The sequence below is a fragment of the Salmo salar genome, chromosome ssa20, assembly GCF_905237065.1.
Source record: "Salmo salar chromosome ssa20, Ssal_v3.1, whole genome shotgun sequence".
NCBI lineage: Eukaryota > Metazoa > Chordata > Actinopteri > Salmoniformes > Salmonidae > Salmo > Salmo salar.
The window spans coordinates 29,708,507-29,725,749 of record NC_059461.1 but is presented as its reverse complement, the minus strand read 5'-3'; the positions used below and the strand labels follow the sequence as shown (position 1 = coordinate 29,725,749).

At 43.6% G+C, this 17,243-nt stretch overlaps 1 protein-coding gene across 1 annotated transcript; it reads right to left on the bottom strand.

The window, feature by feature from the left end:
• Positions 1-1,151: 1,151 nt before the first annotated feature.
• On the bottom strand, positions 1,152-14,579 carry LOC106580383 (transitional endoplasmic reticulum ATPase). The gene is made up of 17 exons (XM_045703181.1): positions 14,341-14,579; positions 12,944-13,055; positions 12,568-12,740; positions 12,324-12,466; positions 10,051-10,181; positions 9,685-9,816; positions 7,963-8,065; positions 7,710-7,843; positions 7,337-7,472; positions 7,121-7,233; positions 5,762-5,926; positions 3,920-4,042; positions 3,424-3,636; positions 2,945-3,253; positions 2,589-2,744; positions 2,317-2,471; positions 1,152-1,688 (listed from the first exon to the last, which is right to left on the bottom strand). The coding sequence occupies exons 1-17, from the start codon at positions 14,355-14,357 to the stop codon at positions 1,583-1,585; spliced, it is 2,421 nt and encodes an 806-aa protein (XP_045559137.1). The 5' UTR covers positions 14,358-14,579; the 3' UTR covers positions 1,152-1,582.
• Positions 14,580-17,243: the final 2,664 nt, after the last annotated feature.

Genomic DNA, 17,243 nt, shown 5'->3' with positions numbered 1-17,243 from the left:
GGCAATGAATAGCCCACATGTAAATAACCCATTTTCAGTCTCAGAATAACACACTCATGGTCTCATGAATTAAAACATAGACACTCAACATCAATATCATGTGTCAAATCAAGAAAAGAGCCAACCTTAAAGGCCCAGTGCAGTCAAAAACATGATTTTCTATGTTTTATATATATTTCCACAGGAGGTTGGAATAATACTGTGAAATTGAGCCTTTTCATAATTTTCACTTTTAGTGTGAGAGCCGTTTGAAAAGGCCACCTGAAATCTCAGCCTGTTTTTGTGGGTTTGAGTTTTGGTCTTCCATGGTGACATCACCATGCGGTAAATTAGTTATGCCACGTTCATGTGCTAGTAGGAACTCTGAAATTTCCGACTTGTTAACTGGTTGTAGTTATTATACATGACGCGTTCAACCAATTAGCAAGTCGGACATTTTCAAGTTGACTAGCCCGTGAACACAGCAATAATGGACCAATAAGAAAGAGTTCCAAACCTCTGCCATTAACAGTTCATTTTCAGTTTTCCCTCCCCACTCAAACCACTCCCAGACAGTCCTCACAAAACTTTACCTTTAATGTCTGTTTTTATACGCAACCTGAGATGGGTTTGGTCTAGTAAGTGTGACACAGATACAGGATTGTAGACATTGAGATAATGGCCACCATTTTGAATACAAATATTCATGACAGATCCCACATTCATGACAACTCATGCACGCAACTCCTTTCCATTGTAATTTACAGGCATTTAATGCTATTTGAGACCATTGAAGGCCAGGATGATTAAGTGGCCATAGTGGTATGGTGACCAGGTTGGGAAGGACACTAGGGTTTAGACTTCTACTCAACTCGAGTGCCATGGGACATTTAGTGACCACTAGAAAACAGAGGTAGTTCAGTGAACAAGCTTGTGTTAGGACTAGCCCTGTAGACCTGAGGGCTCAAGTTAGCTCCCAGAGCAAATACATAGGCTTTTTAGCTCAGTGGGCTAACACAGTCCTAAAGCATGCGGATGGCCTGGGTTCGATACCTGGTCCCACATAGTAAGTCGAACCTCTGACATCTCATCTAAATTAATGAGAAACTGGTTTGACAACTTTGTTATGGTGAACCTAGTGTGGAACTGAATTCAATAACATCAAACTACAGTCATTTTGTGAGATTTTATTTTCAAACTTGTCATCATACATTATATGCTACTATTCATAAAAAAGTTTTCTTTCTTTCTTATAGCTGGTAACACAGGGTTGTGATAAACTCAGAGGCCACTCAACCCCCCCACAGTCAACCAATCACCTTTAACTTTTCACCTCTATCCACTGCCCCGCTTTCCCGTAGCAGGCCGTAAAATAAACGCCTGAGCGGTGTCTGTAGAAACCGGAAGCTTCCAGTTTGAGGATGGATCAAACCAGGCAGCTACACGCTTTCGCCACCAGAGAGGAATCATACAACAACAACAAAAAAGCACATGAAAGAAAGAAGAGTCCTAAAAATGGTCAATCAGGTTTGAATGTTTGTACAGGTGTGATCACATAAGAGCTGGCCACCATGTGGCACCATCCGTCAGTCTGTCCATCCATCTATCCATACAGGTCGTCATCGTTATCCTCGTTAAACACTGGCCCCCCGCCAGTTCCCCCGGTACCCTGGCTTGGACCACTGCCCCCTGCAGCACTGGATGGGAACCTGTGAGAGAAAGACAATAGTCACCATTATAAACCAGGTAGTTAGGGTCCTGGATGCTGATTGGCTGAAACAGCATTAAAGCCGTATGTATACAAGGCCAATATACCACAGCTAAGGGCTGTATCCAGGAACTCCGCTTCGCGCCTAAGAACAGCCCTTAGCCGTGGTATATTTTAGCAATAAGGCCAGAGAGGGCGTGGTAGATGGCCAATACACCATGGCTAAGGGCTGTTCTGTTATACGGTCTGAAATACCATGGCTGTCAGCCAATCATCACTCAGGGCTTGAACCACCCAGTTTATAATTAAGCAATAAGGCACGAGGGGGTGTGCTATATGGCCAGTATACCACGGCTAAGGGCTGTTCTTAAGCACGACGCATCACAGAGTGCCTGGACACAGCCCTTAGCCGTGGTATATCGGCCATATCCACAAACCGAGGTGCCTTATATTGCTATTTAAAACTGGTTACAAACGTAATTAGAGCAGTAAAAACAAATGTTTTGTGTACCTGTGGTATACGGTCAGATTTTTGTGGCAATATACCACAAACCCCTCTGGCCTTATTGCTTAATTATAGCACATTAAAACACTGTCACACACACCCCTGAGGTCACACACAAACGTACCTGAAGCTGCCAAAGCCTCGGCTCTGCTGCAGTGTCTGGGCAAACATCTCGTATTTGCGGATGTCATTGTCGCTGACGGAGCGGCGAGCGAATCGCATGGCCTCCTCAAAGTGGTCCTTCCTGATCTCTGGCACAGGGTCATCCTCCTCTACCTCCTGGAGACGGGAATAGAGGGAGGGAGGAAGGAAGGGGGGGGGGGGTAATTGAAAAAGAAAAGTAGACCGAGAGAAAGAGAGATGGCGTGAACGAGGTGTGTGCATGTGTGAACTGACCATAGCAGAAGGGTTGGTCTGCCTCTCCCTTTCTCGGCGAATCTCGTTCTCGATGCACTCTCTGATGGCCAGCTTACAGGCCCGCTGGCAGATTTCAGTAAGGTCAGCACCCGAGAACCCATTGGTCATCTTAGCCAGGAAGTCCAGATCAACATCCTATAGGATGGAGGGAGGAGACTGGGTGTAACCAATCATCGTCAGGATAATATGACAGATCTATAGCACCTGAAACATCTTACATATTGGTGTGAGTCACTAACTCTTGCTACATAATACAACTACCATCGGGCTCTTGTTACATTAGCATGATGACAGGTGTAGAAAGATGTAGTGTTTTTGAGCGGTGTGTGTTTTACCTTGCTAATGGGGCTCTTGCGGAGGTTAGCCTTGAGAATGTTGATCCTGCTCTTCTCGTCAGGCAGAGGGATGTAAATAAGCTGGTCCAGACGGCCGGGTCGAAGGATGGCGGGGTCAATGATGTCAGGGCGATTGGTGGCGCCGATGATGAAGACGTTCTTTTTGCTGGACATGCCGTCCATCTCAGTCAGGATCTGGTTGATAACACGGTCGGCCGCTCCACCACCATCTCCCACGTTACCCCCACGGGCCTTCGCTATGGAGTCCAGCTCGTCAAAGAACAACACACACGGGGCTGCCTGGCGAGCCTGTACACACAGAAAAACACAGTAGATTACACCACATACTATTGAAAATGGTGTAGCGGTGTACCACAGGGTTCAATGCCAAGACCACTGTTTTTCTCCATGTTGATTTATGACCTACCATAGCGCATTAATACAAATGTTAACTTTGGTGAGTAACGTCTATGTCATACCTTGTCAAAGATCTCCCTGACGTTAGCCTCAGACTCTCCGAACCACATGGTGAGAAGCTCAGGTCCTTTGATGGAGATGAAGTTGGCCTGGCACTCGTTGGCGATGGCCTTGGCCAGCAAGGTCTTACCGCAACCCGGGGGCCCGTAGAACAACACTCCCTTAGACGGGGTCATACCGAACTTCAGGAACTTATCAGGGTGCTCCACTGGGTACTATAGGGGAAAGAAAGATAGAGATTAGGTATGACAATGTGTGTACGGTTAAACTTTGTGCGCGGGTGTGATTGCAGGCCTGCATTGGACGAAGGCAGAGCAGCTAGCGAGGTACTGCTCTGTGTCAGCTGTCATGGGCAGCCTTGCTGTATGGAGAAGGTGCTTTTTATCATCCACAAGTGTCCATATATCCATGACCTATGAAATGTTTGAATCCTTCGACTAATGCGATTTGTGGATTCAAATAAAGTATTTTAAATGTGTGTGTGCGCGCACTTCGTACCTGCACCAGTTCCTGCAACTCCCTCTTGACGTCTTCCAGTCCTCCAATGTCCCCCCAGGTGATGTTAGGAACCTCTACCACCGTCTCCCTCAGAGCTGATGGGTTACTCTGGCTCAGAGCCCACTGAAATACAAACACACCTTTAATATCATATACAGTTGAAGTCGGAAGTTTACATACACTTAGGTTGGAGTCATTAAACTCATTTTTCAACCACACCACAAATTTCTTGTTAAAAAACTATAGTTTTGGCAAGTCGGTTAGGACATCTACTTTGAGCATGACAAGTAATTTATCCAACAATTGTTTACAGCCAAATTATTTCACTTATATTATTCACTGTATCACAATTCCAGTGGGTCAGAAATGTACATGCACCAAGTTGACTGTGCCTTTAAAAAGCTTGGAAAATTCCAGAAAATTCCATCATGGCTTTAGAAGCTTCTGATAGGCTAATTGACATCATTTGAGTCATTTGGAGGTGTACCTGTGGATGTATTTCAAGGCCTACATTCAAACTCAGTGCCACTTTGCTTGACATCATGGGAAAATCAAAAGAAATCAGCCAAGACCTCAGAAAAAAAAAACTGTAGACGATTTCCAAATGCCTGAAGGCACCATGTTCATCTGTACAAACAATAGTACGGAAGTATAAACACCATGGGACCACGCAGCGTCACACCGCTCAGGAAGGAGACGCGTTCTGTGTCCTAGAGATTAACGTACTTCGGTGCGGAAGGTGCAAATCAATCCCAGAACAGCAGCAAAGGACCTTGTGAAGATGCTGGAGGAAACAGGTACAAAACTATCTATATCCACAGTAAAACGAGTCCTATATCGACATAACCTGAAAGGCCGCTCAGCAAGGAAGAAGCCACTGCTCCAAAACCGCCATAAAAAAGCCAGACTACGGTTTGCAACTGCACATGGGGACAAAGATCATACTTTTTGTAGAAATGTCCTCTGGTCTGATGAAACAAAAATAGAACTGTTTGACCATAATGACCGTCGTTATGTTTGGAGGAAAAAGGGGGAGGCTCGCAAGTCGAAGAACACCATCCCAACCATGAAGCACGGGGGTGGCAGCATCATGTTGTGGGGGTGCTTTGCTGCAGGAGGGACTGGTGCACTTCACAAAATAGACGGCATCATGAGGGAGGAAAATTATGTGGATATATTCAAGCAACATCTCAAGACATCAGTCAGGAAGTTAGAGCTTGGTCGCAAATGGGTCTTCCAAATGGACAATGACCCAAGCATACTTCCAAAGTGGTGGCAAAATGGCTTAAGGACAACAAAGTCAAGGTATTGGAGTGGCCATCAAAGCCCTGACCTCAATCCTATAGAAAATGTGTGGGCAGAACTGAAAAAGAGTGTGAGAGCAAGGAGGCCTACAAACCTGACTCAGTTACACAGGCTCTGTCATGTGGAATGGGCCAAAATTCACCCAACTTATCGTGGGAAGCTTGTGGAAGGCTACCCAAAACATTTGACCCAAGTTAAACAATTTACAGGCAATGCTACCAAATACTAATTGAGTGTATGTGAACTTCTGACCCACTGGGAATGTGATGAAAGAAATAAAATCACTCTACTATTAATCTGACATTTCACATTCTTAAAATAACAGTGGTGATCCTAACTGACCTAAGACAGGGAATTTTTACTAGGATTAAATGTCAGGAATTGTGAAAAACTGAGTTTAAATGCATTTGGCTAAGGTAAACTTTGACTTCAACTGTATACACAACCAGGAGTAGTATAGTTATTATGTACTGGGTTGTGGTAGTCTGTGTAGTCTACCCTAGGTAGTGAGTCTACACTTGGTAGTGTGTTTCTTACCCTGAAGTCATCCATGGTAACGGCCAGGGAGTTCATGACCTCCGCATCGATGGTCTCGTCCTCCAAGTCGATTAGGTCCATCTTCTTCCTGATGGCCTGGAGAGCAGCCTCAGAGCACAGGGCAGCCAGGTCAGCACCCACATGGCCGTGGGTCTCATTAGCCACCTACACAGAGATACAGGGTGAGTTAACATGCAGGCCAGTCTCAGAACACAATGCTACCAGTTCAATGGGTGTGGGAAATGTGTGTCAGCCACCTAACAAGACACACCCAGGATGTGTTCCAAATGGCACCCTATTCCTTCAATCAGGGATTGACAACTTTTTTTGCCACTTGTCCTTTGGACAAGTAGGACAGATTTTTTTATTTTGTGCAAAAGCTCAAGTCACTTGTCCCCGAATAAAATGGTCCATCACCATTCTTACATCACTGTATGAAGCAAAGAACCACTTTAAAAATAAAAAGCATTACTATCTTTTTACCATAGATAATCTGACAAAAATGTAGGCTACGCTGCCTATTGAGGGAGATCGGTCAAGATTGACGTTGAAATTGGACGTTTATTTCCCGACATCCTCCTTCAAAAATCGGCCACAAGGGACAACAGTGAGCACTATTACCATCAATTAGACTTGGGTTTTACTAGGGTGTTGTGGATTGGGTTGGTGGATGGGAGTAATCTATGAATATTGTTCCAATGTTAGCCTCTCTTATCCAATTCATATCGGAATAATTGTTTGATATTGTGATGTGTGACTTTCTTTTTACTTGTCCATTCGGACAACTTAAATCTATATTCTTCTTATCTGACAATTATTTTTCCTTGTCCCAGCGCAGAACTTTCTTATTTTTTTTGTATTTTACCCCCTTTTTCGTGATATCCAACTGCAATCCAATGTGGGTCTTGTCTCATTGCTGCACACTCCCTAACGGGCTGAGGAGAGACGAAGGTCGAGTCATATGTCCTCCAAAACATGACCCACCAAAATGCGCACCTTAACACGCTTAACCCAGAAGCCAGCTGCACCAATGTATCGGAGTAAACACTGTTCAACTGACGACCCGCCAAAAAGCTTGCAAGCGCCCGGCCCGCCACAAGGAGTCGCTACAGCGTGATGAGTCAAGTAAAGCCCCCACCGGCCCAACCTTCCCCTTAATGACAATGTGCCAATTGTGCGGCGCCCTATGGGACCCCCGGTCACGACACAACCTGGGATCGAACCCGGGTCTGTAGTGATGCAACAAGCACTACGATGCAGTACCTTAGAATGCTGCGGGAGGCCTCAGCGCAGCACTTTTAACCAGGGCGGTAGGGAATAGGATGCCAATTGGGACGCAGGACAAGAGTCAGCACACACCTGTTCAAGGTCAACATCGTCATTTAGTTTCATGTTCTTGGTGTGAATCTGCAGGATTTCCAGTCTGCCTGTAGCATCAGGGATTCCAATGTCCACCTCCCTGTCAAAACGCCCTGGACGCACAAGCACGTTGGAGCATTAAAGCAACCAATACAACTGCACAATAAAAACATCAAAACACCCTGTAACCAACCGGTAAAAAGTGAGTATACGTACCAAATCTCCTAAGTGCAGCGTCTATGCTGTTGGGTCTGTTGGTGGCTGCCATGACAATGACATGAGCCCTCTGCTTCAGCCCGTCCATCAGGGTCAGCAGCTGAGACACGATACGCCTCTCCACTTCTCCATGGGTCTACAAACACACACGCATGTCAACAACAGCAGGATATGCCTCTCCATCTAATCATGGGTCTACAGAAAATGTCAGATCAGTTCATAGCTCCTGGACTTTGTTTTTATTGAAGTGATACGTCATAGTTGGGTGACCCTTTAGAAGGATTTTTCCGGTTCCTTTGTATTCCATTTTTATTCTCCTGGTCTGCACATCAACCGATGGACACTGTTAATACCCATTCTCTCTCCCCCACACCTTCTCTCTCTTTGGAGCGATAGCATCCAGCTCATCAATGAAGATGATGGCAGGAGAGTTCTTCTCAGCCTCCTCAAAGGCCTTCCTCAAGTTGCTCTCACTCTCTCCAGCCAGCTTACTCATGATCTCAGGACCTACGGACAGGCACACAGACAGAAGGGTCATACAGAGAAACATCAAAACAGCAAGAGTACAATGACATATCATGAACAGTGAACCTCTGCCAGGGAAAGGGTAAGGTTTAGAATTTCACCGTTGATGAGGAAGAAGAAGGCTCCGGTCTCATTAGCGACAGCTCTGGCAATCAGGGTCTTTCCTGTACCGGGGGGTCCATACAGCAAGATACCACGGGGGGGCTGGAGGGGAGTACAGGTGCATGTCAGTCATTAAAACATTTCCAATAGTGAAAAATGCTTACTTCTTAACCTGTTGGGGCTAGGGGGCAGTATTTGCACGGCCGGATAAAAAACGTACCCGATTTAAACTGGTTACTACTCTTGCCCAGAAACGAGAATATGCATATAATTAGTAGATTTGGATAGAAAACATTCTAAAGTTTCTAAAACTGTTTGAATGGTTTCTGTGAGTATAACAGAACTCATATGGCAGGCCAAAACCTGAGAAGATTCCATAAAGGAAGTGCCCTGTCTGACAATTTGTTCTCCTTCTGTGGCATCTCTATCGAAAATACTGCATCTCTGCTGTAACGTGACATTTTCTAAGGCTTCCATTGGCTCTCAGAAGGCGCCAGAAAGTGGAATGACGTCTCTCCTGTCTCTGGGCGAAAAACAGCAGGAGATTTTGTGAGTGGTCAGGCTGAGAACAGTGACACTGGAGATGCGCATTCATGTGAATTCAAAAAAATGTTCTTTCAGCCTTTGAATGAATACAACGTCGCCCGGTTGGAATATTATCGCTATTTTATGAGAAAAAAAGCATCAAAATTGATTTTAAACAGCGTTTGACATGCTTCGAAGTACGGTAATGGAATATTTCGAAATTTTGTGTCACGAAATGCGCTTGCGCGTCATCCTTTGGATACTGACCTGAACGCACGAACAAAACGGAGGTATTTGAATATAACTATGGATTATTTGGAACAAAAACAACATTTGTTGTCGAAGTAGAAGTCCTGGGAGTGCATTCTGACGAAGAACAGCAAAGGTAATCCAATTTTTCTTATAGTAAATCTGAGTTTGGTGAGCGCCAAATTTGCTGGGTGTCAAATTAGCTAGCCGTGATGGCCGGGCTATGTACTCAGAATATTGCAAAATGTGCTTTCGCCGAAAAGCTATTTTAAAATGACACCGGGATTGCATAAAGGAGTTGTATCTATAATTCTTAAAATAATTGTTATGTATTTTGTGAACGTTAATCGTGAGTAACTTAGTAAATTCACCGGAAGTTTGCTGTGGGTATGCTAGTTCTGAACATCACATGCTAATGTAAAAGGCTGGTTTTTGATATAAATATGAACTTGATTGAACAAAACATGCATGTATTGTATAACATAATGTCCTAGGAGTGTCATCTGATGAAGATCAAAGGTTAGTGCTGCATTTAGCTGTGGTTTTGGTTTTTGTGACATATATGCTTGCTTTGAAAATGGCTGTGTGATTATTTTTGGCAGGGTACTCTCCTGACATAATCTAATGTTTTGCTTTCGCTGTAAAGCCTTTTTGAAATCGGACAATGTGGTTAGATTAACGAGAGCCTTGTCTTTAAAATGGTGTAAAATAGTCATATGTTTGACAAATTGAAGTTATAGCATTTTTGAGGTATTTGTATTTCGCGCCACCCAATTCCACTGGCTGTTGACTAGGTGGGACGCAAACGTCCCACCTTGCCCAGGGAGGTTAAGCCAATTGAAATGGTTGACTTTCAAGTCTGGAAAGTGTGTTTTTAAACTCCTTACTGTTCAAGAACGTGTGTAGACTAACACAAGGCCTTGAAGATAGTGAACTGTGTGTGTTACCTTGACTCCTATAGCCTTGAATAGCGCAGGGTGTCTGAGTGGCAGCTCCACCATCTCCTTGATCTGAGCCAGCTGCTTCCTCACTCCTCCGATATCGTCATAGCCCACCTCATTCAGGGACTCCTCCTCATCCTACACACACAGAAATAAGTCTGAGGCTTGAGAGTAGGTTTGCTTACTAGGGCTAGGTATTGGCAGGGACTTCAGGATACATAGGTCCAGATTCAATACAGAATCCCACCCGAGCCTCTTGCTGTGGACTTGGAGAAAAGCAACGCTAATTGGCTAAAAGTACAACGCCTAGATTTCCATAGGCTAAATTAAGAGTGCTCTGCCCACAAGCAATTGGTTGAGGTTGTGACCCACCTCTCTCCTGATAGGCTCTCCCTCACAGTGGATGACGGTATCGGGGGCAACGATGCAGTAGGGGTTGGGGTCAGTCTCCACCACCTTGAACTCCACCGCACGCATACCCCCCCGAACCAGGAAGATATCACCTTCACACAATGACATATTACAGAATCAAATATAGAACAAACAATTGTTCACCGGTGACGTTTTGAAACAAAACGATTGGTAACAGGTGTGTGTTAGGGATGGGCACAGTTAATCGACTATACAGACATCCGAACAGATATTAGTATTTGAACACATTTTGGGATAATTTAACAATGAAAAAGCTGTTTAAATGAAATTGTCCATGTTACACACAAATGGACAATATATATATATATATATATATATATATATTATGGCGAACATTAGACTTCACGTTCACTGTTAGCTAAAAACTACTGTTAGCTAAAAACTACCGGAATAGCACCCTGAAAACAACTGTACACTGCTGCTGTGGCATCATTCTGATTAGAGGTCGACCGATTTATGATTTTTCAACGCCAATATCGATATATATACACGTTTTCTGGTTAGTGTTTTGCATTAATCTGTGTCAGGTCTTGTGGACCCTCTGTTGGTGCGCGCCTGTTAGCTAACTGCTATTTGAAGTGGGAAAAATGGCATTACTGGAGGACCGAAAAAAGCTGATAGCGAATAAATCGGCCGACTTGAACAATGAACACTTTTATTTTAACCTAATACATAAATAAAATCAATTTAGTCTCAAATAAATAATGAAACATGCACAATTTGGTTTAAATAGTGCAAAAACACAGTGTCGGAGAAGAAAGTAAAAGTGCAATATGTGCCATGTAAAAAAGCTAACGTTTAAGTTCCTTGCTCAGAACATGAGAACATATGAAAGCTGGTGGTTCAACATTCCCAGTTCTTCAATATTCCCAGTAAAGAAGTTTAGGTTGTAGTTATTATAGGAATTGTGATGCGTCGACTATTTCTCTCTATACCATTTGTATTTCATATACCTTTACATTTTAGTCATTTAGCAGACGCTCTTATCCAGAGCGACTTACAGTAGTGAATGCATACATTTCAAACATATATATTCCCCCCCCCCCGTACTGGTCCCCCATGGGAGTCGAACCCACAACCCTGGCGTTGCAAAGACCATGCTCTACCAACTGAGCCACACAGGACTTTGACTATTGGATGTTCTAATAGGCACTTTAGTATTGCCAGCCTAATCTCAGGAGTTGATAGGCTTGAAGTCATAAACAGCACTGTGAAGCAAGCACTGCTAAGAGCTGCTGGCAAACGCAGTAAAGTTTGAATGAACATTTACGAACCTGCTGCCGCCTACCACTGCTCAGTCAGACTGCTCTATCAAATCATAGACTTCATTATAATAAACACAGAAATACGAGCCGTTGGTCATTAATATGGTCAGAAACTATCATTTCGAAAGTAAAACATTTATTCTTTCAGTGCAACCCTAAGTCTAAATATTGCTGTTACATTGCACAACCTTCAATGTCATAATTATGTAAAATTCTGGCAAATTAATTACGGTCTTTGTTAGAAAGAAATGGTATTCACACAGTTCGCAACGAGCCAGGCAGCCCAACCTGTTGCATATACCCTGACTCTGCGTGCAATGAACGCAAGAGAAGTGACACAATTTCCCTAGTTAATATTGCCTGCTAACATTAATTTCTTTTAACTAAATATGCAGGTTTGAAAAAAATCTACTTCTGTATATTGATTTTAAGAAAGACTGATGTTTATGGTTAGGTACATTCGTGCAACGATAGTTTTTTTTCGCGAATGTGCTTTTGTTAAATCATCCCCCGTTTGGCGAAGTAGGCTGTGATTCGATGATAAATTAACAGGCACTGCATTGATTATATGCAACGCAGGACAAGCGAGTTAACCTAGTAATATCATCAACCATGTGTAGTTAACTATTAATTATGGTTTTTTGTAAGAGAAGTTTAATGCTAGCTAGCAACTTACCTTGGCTCCTTGCTGCACTCTTGTAACAGGTGGTCAGCCTGCCACGCAGTCTCCTCGTGGAATGCAATGTAATCAGCATCCAAAAATGCTGATTACCGATGGTTATGAAAACTTGAAATCGGCCCTAATTAAATCGGTCGACCTCTAATTCTGATTGGTCAAGAGAGTAAAGATTATTATATCTAATTTTGACTATATGACTATCCGGAAAAATATATTTTATGTGAATAGTGAAATAATTTCAAATGCTCATCCCTAGTGTGTGTACTGACCCTTGCGGATGGGCCTGTAGGCCTCTAGGAAGTAGGGTTTGAGGTAGACCTCAAATAGATTGCCAGTGATTCCCTCCACTGTATCATCAATAGGCAGAACGTGGATCCTCTTCCCATACTTCACATCAGGACACGGCTGGATACTGCAACAGGAAGAATAGAGAAACATCACTCATCTAAATTTGCTTTGGGCATATGTACAAAACAAACTTGTTTGTTCCAGTGTGTGCATCTGTGTTTGTACCTGATGACATCCCCCAGACGGACGCGGAGGTTGTTGCGGACCACACGGTTCATGCGGATCTTCTCATCAGAGCAGGTGTCGTCAGACAAAACAATACATACTGACTCCCTGCGCTTCTTCCCCTTCATCAGCACTGTGTCTCCACGAAACAGCTGCAGCTCATCCATCTTTGCCTAAAAACAGAGCATGAACACCATGAGTTTCACTAGATGTTCTAAATACTTTTAGTACAGCAGGATCAGATCTTTTACAGATTTTTGCCACAGCAGCAGCAGAGAATCAAAATAACACATGGTTGCTTAGCGCCAGAATAATTACATTCTGGGACTGTGAACAGAGGATGTGGATACAAGTCCACCCAATCACATGTGCCTACCTGAGAGAGAGAGACCACACTGTTGTCTTCATTGATGGATTCATCTACAATCAATCTGTTAGGTCTGGTCTTCTGCTTCAGAATCGCAGTGGAAAGATCATCATTTCTGGATCTGGGTGAAACAAACAAAAGCGATAAGTTAAAACTGACTGTCTGATATTTCGCAGTTACTACATACACATTCATTCTTGGGCTCCCGAGTGGCGCAGAGGTCTAAAGGCTCTGTATCTCATTGCTAGAGGCGTCACAACCGTCGATGACTGGGAGTCCCACAGGGCATCGCACAATTGGCCCAGCGTCGTCCTGGTTTGGCCGGTGTAGGCCGTCATTGTTAATAAGAATTTGTTCTTAACTGACTTGCCTAGTTAAATAACGGTTAAATAAAATTTTAAAAATCCTTGTCCTATTGGGAATATTGATTAACAACCTCATTAACTAGCTAACTAGATAGATAAGTATAGCTGGCTATAAATGCCATCTTTGCAAAGCTTGCAAGTTAACATCGCGCAATCACTTGACCAACTTTCATATTGTACACTTTGTTTCATGATCAGCTAAATAGCTATGCTAGACTATGCTAACGTTAGCTAAATCCGAAATACTGTTCATTCATCGCCAGCTAATGTTGGCTAACTAGCTACTAGTAGCCAAACAGCAGATGACACAGCAAAAGGACACACCTTTTGAGATCCCAAGTTGTCAAGTTACGGCTATTTATTAGCTACACCAGCTAAAACAGAGGTGTAGATAATTTGGTAACGTTATTGCATATGCTAGATTGCTAGTTAATATGCCATATTCCTAAATTACCTAAACCGTCATTACACTTTGAATGATACGTTTATTAGCTAACTAAACGGGTAACGTTAGGATAACATGTTAACGTTAGTTTAGCTAAGCCAGTAAGTTAGTGACATGGCCGGCATTTTCATCCAGCTTTGACAGTTAGCTAGCTACCCAACCACTCATCATCATGGGTCCTTGGATGAGTTTGTCAAGCCAGAGAGTCACAGGCTAGCTAGTTAGCAACATATGTTAACATTGGTTAGCAAATTGTGCCGGTAGGCCCAGCTAGTTACGTTTTGTCAGGTTAAGTTGGCTAACGTTAGCTAGCTAGATACAAACGCCTGTCAGTCATGTACGGTCGTTTTGGTCATTCCATTGACTGGTCCCAATTACAGTGTACAACTTTACGAGCTAACGTTAGCTAATACTTGGTTACCTAACTAGCTAGCTAAATTCACTCGTAGTAAGAGTATTACATAAACCGTAATGTTAGTATGGCATGACATCCAATATGCTAACTAGCTAGCTGAGGTAAAATACCAGAAGAGTCTAGTAGCTAAGCTAGCTAATTCGCTTGTAAAAATGACACCTTTGTATCTATTTATACTTACTCTCCTCCCGAGGCCATGGTGGTACTCCTCCTGAAATAGCTAGTGTGTATAAATAAAAAGTAGCTACTGTAGCTATTTGTTAAGCTTTGTCCGCAAAGTAACTTCACAACGTTCTCTTGAGCTCTTCTTCTTCTTTACATTTGTATTGGCGGATCGCAACCGTGTAGTGCATACACCACCACCTACAGTAGTGGAGTGTGATGCCATTCAAGGCCTCTTCTTCTTCGATGCGGTTGGCATCCAATAAATGTTGCATTACCACCACCAACTAGACTGGGTTATAACTTCCTTATACTTTACTTGAAAAAAGGAAAATAAATCAACATTTACCCTATCCCTACACTCATTTAAAAACCCACCACCCAACTCCACTATTTAAACCTATCTAGTCCTACCTCATGCCAACAGCCTGAAAGGACGGGACACCACCAATCAACAGCTGCAACCATAACCTCTATTTTCTGCAACTTACGTTCCATTCCTGCAGTACAGTTGATAACCATTACTATGAACGTTAAAAAGACAATCTTACTGAAGCATATATCACTCATTGGCTTATCCCTCTGTACTGATACAGATCTACTACTCACATGAATCCTCTCAGGATCCCTCCCCCTTGACACATCTTCCTCAACTTTCTTCACTGTCTCAACATATGACAACCTCTGCTCTACTCTAACCCTGGTAACCTCAACCTGCCTCTCTCGCACCGCATTCAAGGCCTCCCTATTCATGTATTCCTCTTATCTAGTTCTGTGTGTGAGTTCATTAGACATCGTCGAAAAATTGCCCTACCAACTAAACCTACACCCATTAACAAACATCCCCACTATTCCACTACTTGGCCCTATCTGATCCTACACCAAGCCGGCAGCCTGGTAGTGCGGGACACTATCGCTCAACACACCTTGTAACTCCTCTGCAGTAAAATCTCGTACACCCAAGTACTTCTCTGCAGTTGCCACCACCACAGCTATTTTCTGTGATTTACATTCCGTTTCTCCTGTACAGTTGATAACCATGGCAATGAACGCTAAGAAGCCAACCTTACTGAAGTTCATGTTATTCCTATCACTCTATTGGCCTCGGCCTACTCACAGGGATCCTCCTAGGCTCCCAGGCCCTGGACCCATCTTCCTTTACTACTCTCTTCACTTCCTCAGCGTACGACACCTTATGTACTACTCTGATCTTGGCAACCTCAACCTGCCTTTCTCTCAACGGACACCTCTGGTCTCCAGCACCATGTTTTTTTTCTCACCTTTATTCAACCAGTTGACCACTGCGACCTGGCCAAGATAAAGCAAAGCAGTGCGACAAAAACAACAACACAGAGTTACACATGGGATAAACAAACGTACAGTCAATAACACAATAGAAAAGGTCTATGTACAGTGTGTGCAAATGTAGTAAGATTAGGGAGGTAAGGCATTAAATAAGCCATAGAGGCGAAATAATTACAATTTAGCATTAACACTGGAGTGATAGATGTGCATATGATAATGTACAAGTAGAGATACTGGGGTGCAAAAGAGCAAAGAAACAAACAAACAAAAAATATGGGGATGAGGTAGTTGGGTGTGCTATTTACAGATGGGCTGTGTACAGGTACAGTGATCGGTAAGCTGCTCCGACAGCTGATGCTTAAAGTTAGGGAGGGAGATATAAGTCTCCAGCTTCAGTGATTTTTGCAATTCGTTCCAGTCATTGGCAGCAGAGAACTGGAAGGAAAGGCGGCCAAATTAGGTGTTGGCTTTGGGGATGACCAGTGAAATATACCTGCTGGAGAGCGTGCTACTGGTGGGTGTTGCTATGGTGTCCAGTGAGCTGAGATAAGGCGGAGCTTTACCTACCAAAGACTTATAGATGACCTGGAGCCAGTGGGTTTGGCAACGAACATGTATCGAGGGCAAGCCATGAGAGCATACAGGTCGCAGTGGTGGGTAGTATATGGGGCTTTGGTGCCAAAACGGATGGCACTGTGATAGACTACCTCCAATTTGCTGAGTAGAGTGTTGGAGGCAATTTTGTAAATTACATCGCCGAAGTCAAGGATCGGTAAGAAAGTCAGTTTTACGAGGGTATGTTTGGCAGCATGAGTGAAGGAGGCTTTGCTGCGAAATAGGAAGCCGATTCTAGATTTAATTTGGATTGGAGATGCTTAATGTGAGTCTGGAAGGAGAGTTTACAGTCTAACCAGACACCTAGGTATTTGTAGTTGTCCACATATTCTAGGTCAGAACCATCCAGTGTAGTGATGCTAGTCGGGCGGGTGCGGGCAGCAATCGGTTGAAGAGCATGCATTTAGTTTTATTAGCATTTAAAAGCAGTTGGAGGCCACGGAAGGAGTGTTGTATGGCATTGAAGCTCATTTGGAGGTTTGTTAACACAGTGTCCAAAGAAGGGCCAGATGTTTACAAAATGGTGTCGTCTGCGTAGAGGTGGATCAGAGAATCACCAGCAGCAAGAGCGACATCATTGATATATACAGAAAAAAGAGTCGTCCCGAGAATTGAACCATGTGGCACCCCCATAGAGACTGCCAGAGGTCTGGACAACAAGCCCTCTGATTTGACACACTGAACTCTATCTGAGAAGTAGTTGGTGAACCAGGCAAGGCAGTCATTTGAGAAACCGAGGCTATTGAGTCTGCCGATAAGAATGCGGTGATTGACAGAGTCGAAAGCCTTGGCCAGGTCGATGAAGACGGCTGCACAGTACTGTCTTTTATCGATGGCGGTTATGATATCGTTTAGGACCTTGAGCGTGTCTGAGGTGCATCCATGACTAGGTCGGAAACCAGATTGCATAGTGGAGAATGTACGGTGGGATTCGAAATGGTTGGTGATCTGTTTGTTAACTTGGCTTTCGAAGATTTTAGAAAGGCAGGGCAGGATGGATAC